This window comes from Sus scrofa, chromosome 7, assembly GCF_000003025.6.
Source record: "Sus scrofa isolate TJ Tabasco breed Duroc chromosome 7, Sscrofa11.1, whole genome shotgun sequence".
Taxonomy (NCBI): domain Eukaryota; kingdom Metazoa; phylum Chordata; class Mammalia; order Artiodactyla; family Suidae; genus Sus; species Sus scrofa.
In genome coordinates this window covers 19382085-19394709 of record NC_010449.5, presented here as the reverse complement: position 1 = coordinate 19394709, position 12625 = coordinate 19382085, and the positions used below count along the sequence as shown (strand labels likewise).

The 12625-nt window shown below is 45.3% G+C and overlaps 1 protein-coding gene across 1 annotated transcript in view; it reads left to right on the top strand.

Moving 5' to 3' along the window:
• Positions 1–11521, top strand: part of KIAA0319 (KIAA0319 ortholog) — a 104481-nt gene extending 92960 nt beyond the window's left edge. The window contains 4 exon segments of the mRNA XM_005665630.3: positions 650–772; positions 1953–2043; positions 5007–5098; positions 8421–11521. Of these exon segments, the coding sequence (XP_005665687.2) occupies positions 650–772; positions 1953–2043; positions 5007–5098; positions 8421–8599 (485 nt within the window). The 3' untranslated portion in view covers positions 8600–11521.

The following is a 12625-nucleotide window of genomic DNA, read 5'->3' as shown; positions in this document are numbered from 1 at the left end:
ATGCCACAGGTGTGGCTATAAAAAAGAGTGAATGAATGGATGAATAAATAAATAAATAAAGCTACAATGTAGATAAATCTTTGTGCACATCCCCAGTCATAAATTCTTAGACTTTATCTTTCTTAAGCCCAAGAGTGCCACGTTTCTGCTACATTTTTTTTTTTTTTTTTTTTAGGGCCACGTCCATGGCATTTGGAGGTTCCCAGGCTAGGGGGTAAAATCAGAGTTTAGCTGCCAGCCTACGCCACAGCCACAGCAACACCAGATCTAACCCGCATCTGCAACCTACACCACAGCTCACAGCAATGCCGGATCCTTAACCCACTGAGCCAGGCTAAGGATCGAATCCTTGACCTCATGGACTGGTCAGGTTCATTAACCACTGGGCCACGAAGGGAATGCCTCTGCTACATTTTTAAGCCTTCTGTTTCCCGGTGCAGGTATTAGCTTATTTCTGCCATTTGCTTCCTGATAAGAAGCAAGATAAGTCAACATGAGAGACTTAGCCTGGGACCCCTGTCCACATTGTAAGAGGCTCTTGGTTCAGTAAGATGCCTCTCTTCAGGGCCTACGTGATGAAAAGACCCAGGCTGAAGCCAGGATCCCCTTTTTCTCTGTGGTGACCTCTGCCCCACTCGCCTCCTTGCAGGGTGCCTTCTGAAGTGTTCTGGCCACGGTCACTGCGACCCCATCACAAAGCGCTGTATTTGCTCCCAGCTGTGGATGGAGAACCTGATCCAGCGTTATATCCGGGATGGGGAGAGCAACTGTGGTGAGTCTGGTGAGCTGGTGCCTTTGGGTGAGGAGACTTCTGAATTGTCAGAAAGATCTGGAAGGTTTGCAGCTGTGAGTCCACCCCCCTTCTCACCCAAAGCTGGGGGAACAATGGCTTAAAATCCTCCCGCAGTTCACCTTGGAGGTGTGTTCAAGGCTCTTCTGTGAAACTTCCCAGTGAGGAAGTTCACCTTGGCAGAGCATGTTCGGCTCACCATCATGGGCGTTGCCGAGAAGGTTGCTTTGGGTACGTGGCCCTCGTTTCCAGATGGTACCTGCCTTGACTGAGCTGAGTGGGATCTTCTGGTGAAGTGGCCCTGAGTGTGGACCCGGCTGCAACCAGATAAACAAGAGACTTGGCCCACTCTCCCAGGCTGTCTGCCCAAGCAGGCACCCCAAACTGGAGCCATCCCCTCTGTCAGCCATGCTGAGGAGCAAACTGCATCTTAATGCCAGTCTATTTCTAAGAGAAATTTTGTTGTCTTGGGGGATCCAGATGGACACAATTGGCAGAAAAATGAGGACAAGCTGACAGCCAACCTGTATTCCCATTCTCTACTCCACAAAAAAATTAAAAATAGCCAGCCCTCAGATCATTACTCCAAGAGCCTGTAATAGAGTTAAATGTTGTGTATTTCCTTTCTTGGCTTCTCTCTTCCTGAGTTGCTGTTGCAAAGCTTTTTACATTGAATTTCTGCAAGGGTGTCCAGAAAATGAAGTTCTGGTAGTTTCTGAGTGGCTGCCCGCCTCCATGAAAAGTGTCTCCATGGCATAGGCAGCCATATAAATTCTTTATTTGCTTTCAGCAAACCAGGCCAGAACTATTTTTGAGGTTCTGTGATTCTGGTATATTTTGACGTGACTCATATGAATCTTTAAGAGGCCCTACTTCTTCATTGATGAATTTTTCTCAGACTATTCTGTTTGCAAGTCAGCGTGAAGTATGTGCTTACTAAGGTTCCTGATCCAAGTGGATGAAAGTAGGGTGGTTTTAAGTTGCTCTTGATTTATTTATTTTTTACCTTGCTTAGGCTCTGCGACCAGCCTGGTGAGGTGGTAGCAACACCACAGATGGCCTTTGCTTGTAAGGACTCAGAAATATTCATTGTGAGTCTTTGAAATACAGCTGTTTTGCAAATGGTATGTAACACGTCTGCTCTGTTTTTCTTGTTTTCCAGAGTGGAGTGTGTTCTATGTGACAATACTGGCTCTCACTCTCGTGGTGCTCACAGGGGGTGTAACCTGGCTTTGCATCTGCTGCTGCAAGAGGTACCTGGCATGCCTATTTATTTACCTGAAATAAAGATGCAGCATGAAATGTGATATGACAGTTTTAGTGGCTTTCCCTCAGGTTTGTTAAACTGCTAAACTCCTTGACAATAATTCTTTGTTTGTCTTTTTAGGGCCGTAGGTATGGCATATGGCAGTTCCCAGGCTAAGGGTAGAACTGGAGCTACAACTGCCGGTCTACACCACAGCCACAGCAATACTGCATCCAAGCCGTGTCTTCGATCTACACCACAGCATTGCTGGATCCCCGACCCACTGAGTGAGGCCAGGGATCAAATTCGCATCCTCCTGGATACTAGTCAGATTCCTTTCCCCTGTGCCACAATGGGAATTCCCAACAATTACTCTTTTTATGAAGAGAAACCGGGTTTTAAAAGCACTTTATAATGCGTTCTCCCCCATGAGGCATTATGTGCCTAGTTAAATGGAATAATAATAGAAGCAGCCTTTTCTCACTGTGACTGTCCTATTTTCAAGAAGATTCAGTGATTCTGTATCAAACCTAACTGTCTTTTCTGTCATTTTCGCATTGTGTTCACTGGAACACCACCTACGTGGCCTGACTAATTTGCCTTCCATAGAGAAAGGAGTTCTAGAAGTATACCGATCCATTAGATTTTCATGATGTTACATCCATAAAGCAACAGTCTCATCTACCTGAATTCTGTTTCATAAATGCAAAACGTTAAGTGAAATGATGCCAGCACCAAAGAGAAGTTTTGCTTTCAGTATTTCTCCTTTTCTCCCCCCCATGGAGCTAACCTCTGAGAAGCCCCCGAGCTGCCTAATTGTCCGAACCTTCCAGAACCCCATGCCTGACCCTCTGTAAGGAGATTCATAGGGATAATGATTACTCAAGATCTTAGAAGATGGCATTGGCTCCACTTTCCTATATGAAACTCTATAAATGTGCTCCGAAGAAGACGTTTATCATAAAATTGGTATACCATCATAATAGTTATTTTTTCAGAGACCATTTACAAACTGTTTTAGTTTTATTTGCGATTACTTTCCCAAAGATAGGGTTGGTAAAAGAGAATAAGGACACAGGCACTTAGAAGCTGCCATCCCATTGAGTTTTCCCAGAACTTTCTGGGTTGGTGGTTACCTTGGTGGACTTGGCTTTAAAAATTCTGCAGCTTTGTGACATTTATATCAAAGAGATGATGATAATAAGAGTGGTCGACCGTGGGCATTTATTTTTATTTATTTATTTATTTTGTTGTTGTTGTTGTTGTTGCTATTTCTTGGGCCGCTCCCGCGGCATATGGAGGTTCCCAGGCTAGGGGTCTAATCGGAGCTGTAGCCACCGGCCTACGCCAGAGCCACAGCAACGCAGGATCCGAGCCGCGTCTGCAACCTACACCACAGCTCATGGCAATGCCGGATCGTTAACCCACTGAGCAAGGGCAGGGACCGAACCCGCAACCTCATGGTTCCTAGTCGGATTCGTTAACCACTGCGCCACAACGGGGATCTCCCGTGGGCATTTATTATTTGCCATTGTGATGAATGGCTCTAAGCGCTTTACATGTATTATCTTATTTAGTCCTCCCATCAACCATATAAGAGACTATTCTTACTCCCATTTTACAGGCGGGACCATGGAGTCACAGAGGTAATAAAAAAATGATCTCAAAGTCACCCAGTTGGTAACCCCAGAGTTGAGGCCCAAGCCCTTAGAAAGCTGCCTTTGCTCTCTATACATCTTACCATGGTTTTGTTGTGTATTTTCTTTTTCTTTGTTCTTTTTCCTTTTTTGCTTTTTTTGTTTTTGTTTGGTTTGGTTTGATTTGGTTTTTGGTTTTGCTTTTTAGGGCTGCACCCTAGGCATATGGAAGTTTCCAAGCTAGGGGTCAAATGGGAGGTACAGCTGCCAGCCTACACCACAGCCATGGCAGCACGGGATCCAAGCCACATTTGCGACCTACACCACAGCTCATGGCAACACTGGATCCTCAGCCCAGTGAGGGAGGCCAGGGATCGAACCTGCAACCTTATGGATACTAGTCAGATTCTTTTCCGCTGTACCACAAGAGGAACTCCCTTGATGTGTATTTTCAAATCGTCCTCTGAAGCATAGGATGAGATAATAGATCAGCTTGGTTATTTTTAATGTGTTGGGAAAAAAATGAAAGGCTAGGTTGTTGCAAATTCCTTTCAGGGATGTATTATAATTTCTTTTCATTATAATGTCTTTTTTTCTGACTGCTAGTTAAATCATTTTTTCATTCCTGCATCTTTGGACATCCCAGGATAGGTAGGATAGGTTCAGGGGGAAACTTGCTCATCCAGATTTTTCTGAGGAAGAAATTACTCATGGAGAAAAGCTTTCTGGGCCAACATATGGGTATGGAGAATTTTCAGAAAGATCCCTGGCACCTCGGCTTGAAGCTTGGGTGAGAGCCTCCACTTACGTGGGTGATAGCAGTGGGGCCATTTGTATTCTGACACATGTTCCATTGTCTCTTGTCTTTTTTTTTTTTTTTTTTTTTTTTTTAAGGTCTGTACCTGCGGCACATGGAGGTTCCCAGGCTAGGGGTCAAATCAGAGCTACAGCTCCTGGCCTACACCAAGGCCACAGCAACACCAGATTTGAGCCAGGTCTGCAATGTACACCACAGCTCATGGCAACACCAAATCCTTAACCCACTGAGGAAGTCCAGGGATCAAACCTGCATCCTTACAGATGCTAATCAGATTTGTTTCTGCTGAGCCATGACGGGAACTCCCTTGTTTCTTCAAGGTGCATGATGTACCTCAGACCCACTGAACTCAGAGTCTGCTGTGTACACATATTACCACTAGAAGATGTCAATTAATAGAACGTACTAACATTCTAAAGGCAAAACATTGCCTTTAGTGTCCTCCACGTGTTTGAATTCTGAATCCCAGTAACCTTTCTGAGGATCTGAGCTGACCTTTGCTTTGTTCTTTTTCAGACGGAAAAGGACTAAAATAAGGAAAAAAACAAAGTACACTATCCTTGATAACATGGATGACCAGGAAAGAATGGAACTGAGGCCCAAATATGGTAAGGCCATCTCCAAGAAGACTTCCCGGTGCCTTCCTATTATGTGATCCAGGCATCCTATTATGTGATCCAGGCGTCTGAGAGTCACCTTGGGTGAACGGAGAGCAGCAGGCTTGAGTCTGTGCTTTATCTGGGCAGGGAGAGGCTGGGATTCTGTGAAGAAAGTCAACATACATTGGTCCCAGGGATATGCTAACCTGGAGGCGATGGTTGTGTTAAAAATTTAATGAAATTTTGACAAAGTGCTTTGAGGCGTGAATGGATGATGGATAGGAAATGCCTATTATCAGTTGAACACTCACCAGATGACCCCAGGAATAAGACTGTTTTTCAGACAGGTGTCCCCAGTGCCTGGCTTTTCTCTGCTCATGGTCTGAGGGTGTGGGCCTATGATGCTGTTTTACCCCAGCTCATCTCTGAATGCTGTTCCCTTTAGGTCTGCCTCACACAAAATGCCACAAAACATTTGGACTTCCAAACCAAACATTTTTTAATGGCTTCATTAGATAATTAGCCATTGTATAGATGGATACAAAAGCTTTTACAGAAGAGTGACTTTCTTCACAATGTGAATTGATCCCCATGCTTAGAACTATCACTTACCTGCATCAATGAACTTTCTAATCCTCCCTAATGCTTAGAGACTTAAGAAAACTTGCCTGGCCCTCTGAGGCTGCTTAGCAGGGCTTCTATGGATTTTCCATAATTCTGGATTTATGACTACATTAATTCTTACAGACGGCTGTAATTGCCTTCAAACTTATTAGATGCAAGACCTCATCCAGAGTAAATGTGTGTCTACCCTCTGCACAGATTCCCAGTTAGGCCCTGGAGACGGGGAGGAGAAAGAAGCAGAGGGCCTGCCTTTGGAAACTCAGAGCCTAGAGGAGGATAATCACACCAGAGTGCAGGGTCCTGTGGAAGCAAGGACGCCTCTGCCCTATGGGAACACAGGGGCCAGAAAGACTGGCAGTGCATGGAAAGTGTGGTTCTGGGCTTTGGCAGGGAGAGCCTTTCAGGAAATCCACATAATAGCATACATTTATGAAGTGCTCACCATCTGTATTACAAAATTAATATCAGAGGTATTAGAAAGAGACTTTATACCTAAGAGCACAAAGGGCTTTGAGGGGCATTATCTCACCTGCCTGCCTCCTAAAATCCACTCACCCTTCTGACGTTCCTGTTTCTACTCACAGGACCCCCTGCTCTGCATCACCAGGTGCTGCACTTCAGGCACTGGTGTCAGTCTGGGGTGCCTTGTCCCCACTCCGGCTACCCCATCCTGCCTGGGCTCTTGTCCTCTTTCCTCATCATCTCACCAGCCCGCTAATTTAGACCCTGGTGATCTTACCTGTGGACTAACAGTAATAGTTAGCAGGTACTCTTTTTTTTTTTTTGTCTTTTTAGGGCCACACTGGTGGCATATGGAGATTCCCAGGCTAGGGGTCAAATCAGAGCTGTATTCACCAGCCTACCCCACAGCTCACAGCAACACCAGATCCTTAACCCACTGAGTGAGGCCAGGGATCAAACCTGCATCCTCATGGATGCTAGTTGGGTTCGTTAACCTCTGAGCCACGATGAGAATTCCACAAGGTACTATTCTATGCACGTCATCCATTGAATTCCCATGCTGCCAACAGCTCCGTGGGAGATGTACTGATTGTCCCAATTTTATAGAAGGGGAAACTGAGGCACGGAGAAGTTTAGCGCCTTGCCTGAGCAACAGAGCTGGTGGGTGCCAAAGGTGGGTGGACAGGCTGTCTGCTCCAGAGGCCGGGCTCCCTTCCTCCACACTGTGCTGCTCTTTGGTGGGGGGGGTGCTGGCTCTCCATTTGTCCCCCCCTTTCTTCCTTCTGTTCTGCACACCAGGTTCTAGTAATGTCTTAAAATAACATTTTAATCAAGTCACTCCTTTGTCAATAGATAAAATCCAAACTTCATGTCTTCCCTTGGATTCTTGGATTCATGTGCTTTTCTGTGAGGTGCCAGCCGCTCTCTCTAGCCTCTCTTTTATTCCTTCTTACATGAATTGTTTGCTTCAGACAGTTTTCTCCAAGTATTTCTGGATGCCTCTGTGTACTCCATGCTCCCCCTCTATCCTGTCCAAACCCACCACTTTCTCCAAATCCCATCCTGTGTGAACCATCTCCAAAGCTTATAAGTGTGCGCTTACCTCTTCCTAAATCACATAAAATTTGTTTTAAAAAATTTCTTGGAGTGCCCATTGTGACGCAGTGGAAACGAATCTGACCAGTAACCATGAAGTTGTGGGTTTGATCCCTGGCCTTGCTCAGTTGGGTTGAGGATCCGGCATTGCCATGAGCTGTGGTGTAGGTCACAGACCCAGCTTGGATCCTGAGTTGCTGTGACTGTGGTGTAGGCTGGCAGCTGTAGCTCTGATTTGATCCCTAGCCTGGGAACCTCCATATGCTGCAGGTATGGCCTTAAAAAAAAAAAAAAAAAAAAATTCTTGCCTGTCATGACTTATTTTCTTGTGAGCCTTTGTCTTAAACCCTTAACTAAAAACTATAAATTCTTTGAGGACAGGTATCATATCTTATACCTGTCCCTTCTCTTTTTTTAATCTCCAGCAATCACATATTCAGTTAGAAATATTTGATTGGACCAAATGATAAAATCATAATGGTTTTCATTTATTGAGTACTTACTAAGTGGGCCAGAGCTTTACGTGCCCGAGCTCACTTAAGCCTCACCATAAGAAGCTTTGTTGCAAGTAGATGCTTTGTTATCTCCTAATGAATGAGAAGACTGAAAGCCCAGAGAGGTTAGGTAACTTGCCCAGGATCACACAGCTGGTAAGTGACAAAGCCTGGCCTTGGAGTCCCCTTTATGACTCCAAGGTAATGAACCCAACTAGTATCTGTGAGGACATGTGTTTAATCCCTGGCCTCACTTAGTGGGTTAAAGATCCAGCATTGCTGTGAGCTGTGGTGTAAATTGCAGATGTGGCTTGGAACTGGCGTTGCTGTGGCTGTGGTGTAGGCTGGCAGCTACAGCTCCAATTTGACCCCTAGCCTGGGAACCTCCATATGCCCCAGGTGTGGCTGTAGAAAGCCAAAAAAAAAAAAACAACCAACCAACCAAACAAACAAAAAAACCCCACAAAAACTTGGCCTCTAGCTCAGGAGTGATTCCAAAGGCCCTGTTAATACTCACTAGGAAACCCCAACTCCTGCTGCGTTGTGAGTGATGGCTTTGCAGATACCGGGCGCATGGCTCCATGCACAGGACCAGAATGACAGCTGAGAGGGAAAATGCCCTCCCCGCCAAGATATGTCTGTCTGCTTCTCCCTAGGTATCAAGCACCGAAGCACAGAGCACAACTCCAGCCTCATGGTGTCCGAGTCTGAGTTTGACAGTGATCAGGACACAATCTTCAGCCGAGAGAGGATGGAGCGAGGGAATCCAAAAGTTTCCATGAACGGCTCCCTCAGAAACGGAGCTGCCTTCAGCTATTGCTCAAAGGACAGATAATGGAGCGGTTGTGGACCAGAAGACTGCCCACAGGAATCCTTGAATCCGGGAGAGTCAGTGGAAGTTAAAATATAAAACTAACTGTTGTTAGAATAGTTTCCGTCCTTTCACACTGGGCTGGACATGTCTCACCGCATTTTAAAAGACCTGTTCTTCTTGGGGCTTTTGAGACACTAAATGAAAAAGAAAAACATTGCTCTTTTAACTGAGATGCTCATTCATAGGAGTAGAGGTTGGGTGAGACACAAAGGTACATGCTTAAAAGAGCTTAGTGGTTTTGTAGCTGCCACAGTGTTATGTCCCTGTGTTAGGAGAAAGGTTAACCTGTTTCCACCTGCAGACCCTTAGGGAGGGTGAGTTAAACATGAATGTAAACAGGGCCAGTTTCTCTCAGGAGCTGTGATTGCCTTTCAAGACGACTTTACAAACATGGTTTCTGTTGCAGGACCCACAGAATCCAAGGGCGGTGTGTGTCTGAGGTGCAGGTTGTCCCTTGTCCAGCAAGTTTTCTGTGCTGAAGGGACACCTGTCCAGAGCCAAGCTCTCCTGGTCTTGCTCCTTTGCCATGGCCAACCACCACTTCTGTGCTTTCTCTAGAGAGCAGCTCCTGGAAGTTCAAGAGCTAAATAAGAATTGTATTCTGAGGAGCAGAGGCAATAGAAAGGGAGCTGGCATTTGCCGACTTGCAGGTTGAAAGTTGAAGTTTTATCTTTTCTTTCTCCAAGGGGGGGAAAAAAGCTACACTGAGGCGTCTCTCAGCCCCAGTTTACATTAAGCATAAGAAAAGTGATTATTAATTCATTAGACATTTATTGAGTGTATGCTATAGGCCATGCATTTGGACCTCCATCAATAAAGACTCAGCGACTTTGTAATATATGCACTCGACCCTCCACATCTGCGGATTCAGGAACTGCAGGGATGTGGGCCCCGTGGATGCAGGAAGGTGGGTATGACTTTAACACTGGTCAAGGTATTCCCAAACCCTGACCAGTCTGATGAAGATGGTATGCTTATGATAATTAGGCCCTACGGGCACGTTCCCTAGTAACTCGATGTGGATATCCACTTCATATGTTTAAAGATATATTTATTAAACCATTCTCTATTAAATATCTTCTTTTAAATATATGAAAAAAACGAAAGCATCCCCAACTACATAGCATAACCCCAGAGCAGTGAACTTTAATTGTAGCCTGATAAGTTGCTTGGCTGATGATCAGCCCGTGATCCTGAGGCTGGTGGCCTGGGTGGTGGTGCCCTTGGCCTTCTCTGTGGGGAGATTAGAATGAGAGGTGGGGCCCATCACAGACACAACAGGTGCTGTGGCATCACACATGACCACACCTAAGCAATATTCTGTTGCACAAGTTTCTGTCATACAAGGGGGAAACTAGAGTTGTTCTGTTATGACTACGTGGAGAGGCAAGGAGATTAAACCATCCAGTTGAGATCATCAGGACAGGAAAATGGAGAAAATAGTTTCCAGGGGCCACTGGAAAAAAAAAATGAAGCTTTCGAGTGCTTTTGTTCTCATTGCTAACATTCATCCTCATGAGAATACCGTATTTTTCATTATTGTACTTTCTGGGGAATGGCAAAAGTAAAAAGCATAGGAATGTAAGTTTTTTAAGAATAATTTCTTGTCTTAGGCCTACACTTTCTGTATAGCTGTTCAGTTCAATACCATTAACGGTGTTAGAAGGAAAATGTGAATTTTTTACATCACTATTTAGCTTCATAAACTTAAAATCTGCCCTACCTAGTAGCCAGGGTTATATTATTTTTGCGCACAACTGGAAATTTCTGGCGTAGAGGATGGCAGCCCAAATATGAGGTCAGTAGAGTCTAGTGATGGATACAGGAGTGATCACCTGTTAAGTGCTATGTATGTAATACCTGTACTTTACATGCTCAGTTGATCCTTACCATCAACCCTGAAAAGTAGATATGATTATTCTCTTGCTGCACATAATGACCTGAAGGCTCAGAGAGTTTAAGTAACTTGCTCAAGATCGCAGCCAATTAGTGGTGGATCTAGGAGTGGAATACGAATTTTTTCAAGCTACAAAATCCATGCTTTCCAGCCTCCTCTCCTAACTACACAAAGAGATTCCGCCCCCACCTGTTGGGGGAAAATTCTGGTGGACCTTTTGGATCACTTGCAAGTTCTGTTCCTAGGACCAAGGATTCCCTTTGTGAAGAGAGCAAAAGACAAGGGAGAGAAGCCTCCCTCCTTGCTCCCATTGGATCACACCCAGGGCCACCCTTCTAGGTAGCCAAGTGCTGCTTCTGCCACTCCTCCTTTTTTTGAGCCTGTCCCCAGCCCAGCTCGTCTAATCTTTACACCACAGCTGGATCTTGAATCTACGGTGGGTCAAAAATAAACGCCACACCAGTGATCAGAAAGTGGGTCTTCTCTTGTTATCCCGCTTCTCATCAGAGGAGCAGAGCGTGAGGTGGGATGGCAGCCAGCATTCCTCCTTTGTGCACCTGCCACTAGGGCTTCAGGGAAGAGGACCTCTGGAGAGATGAGAGGAGCAGGGTCTGAGAATGAGGGAGAGGGCATTGGCAGGACCCACGAGCTGACATGAGTCTTACCTGTTGGTTAAAAAATCAACAAAGAAGCATCCGAATACACAGTATTAAGAAGCCAAGCATGTTTATGGCTCAAGAACCTGCCAAAAACCTGCAGTGAGGTAAGAAAACATACCACGTGGCATGCCAGCAGTTTCACCTTGATGGGCAGGGGGAGGGGGAGCACCATTCTTTGTGTGTGTGACCAGACCCTCATGGACTGTGGCTTAAGTGTTGGTTTCTTTGTTAAATGGTACCTTTTCCCCATGTATCGACAAGGTATCCTTTCTAATATAACACTATTAAACATATGTGCTAACCTAAATAAAGGTGTCTGTATTCTCTGTAATGCCTCCTTCTTGTTAATGGGGAGTGAGGGTACTTATTCTTTATGCTGCTGTCTAGAGGGATTTCGCTGGATGGAATAGGAGGCAGCAGAATGGTCCATGACCTGTTTTTGTGTGGCTAGTGAGCTAGGAATGGTTTTCACATTTTCGAATGGTTGTAAATGAAAATTTTTTTGTAACACATGAATCACATGCAATTCGGATGTCAGTGTCCATATATAAAATCTTATTGGAACACAGGCACACTTAATCATTCGTTGGTGCCCCAGCAATAGAGGTGAGTAGTTTCAACAGAGACTGTGTCCCAAGTCTAAAATATCTACAATCTGGTCCTTTAAAGAGAAAAATTTGCTGGAGCCTGGCGTAGCACCCCTGGCTTCCTCCCCTTTGGAGGACAGGACTTGGGGAGGCACTGAGCATGCTCAGCTCTGCCTCTGTTTTTCTCTGGCTTCTCGCATATTAATGGGGAGTCTACCCCCTGCTGGAAAATGCCTACAGCTGTGAGAGGTGCAAATTAGATCAAGGGGAGCATGCACTTCCACTAGAGCCCCTTATCTAGTTTCTATCAGTGCTAAAGCCGGCATTGCGTATTCCATCTGTGTAGCTCTTGCATGGAAAAAATGGGTGAAATTGGCATGAAGCCTGTATTAACAGTATTCATTTCTTGGTTTTGATAGTTAGTGATGTGGGATGCTAACCTCTGGGGAAAGCTAGTTGAAGGGCATACAGGGATCTATTACTCTTTCCTCTTCCCGAACTTATCATTACCCTCTGCTCTCTGTACCTGCAGATTCAGCATCGTGGATTCGGAGGGCCAAGTGTGCTGTGCTGTTTTATACCAGGGACTTGAGCATGCATGAATTTCGATATCCATGGGGGTACTGGAAGCAGCCTCCCTCGATACTGAAGGATGACTGTATTTCAAAATAGAAAGTCAAAAGAGGAGTTCCTATTGTGGAGAAGCAGAAACAAATCCGACCAGTATCCATGAGGATGCCAGTCAATCCCTGGCCTTGGTTAGTGGGTCGGGGATCTGGCACTGCTGTGAGCTGTGGTGTAAGTCACAGACGTGGCTCAGATATGGTGTGGCTGTGGCTGTGGT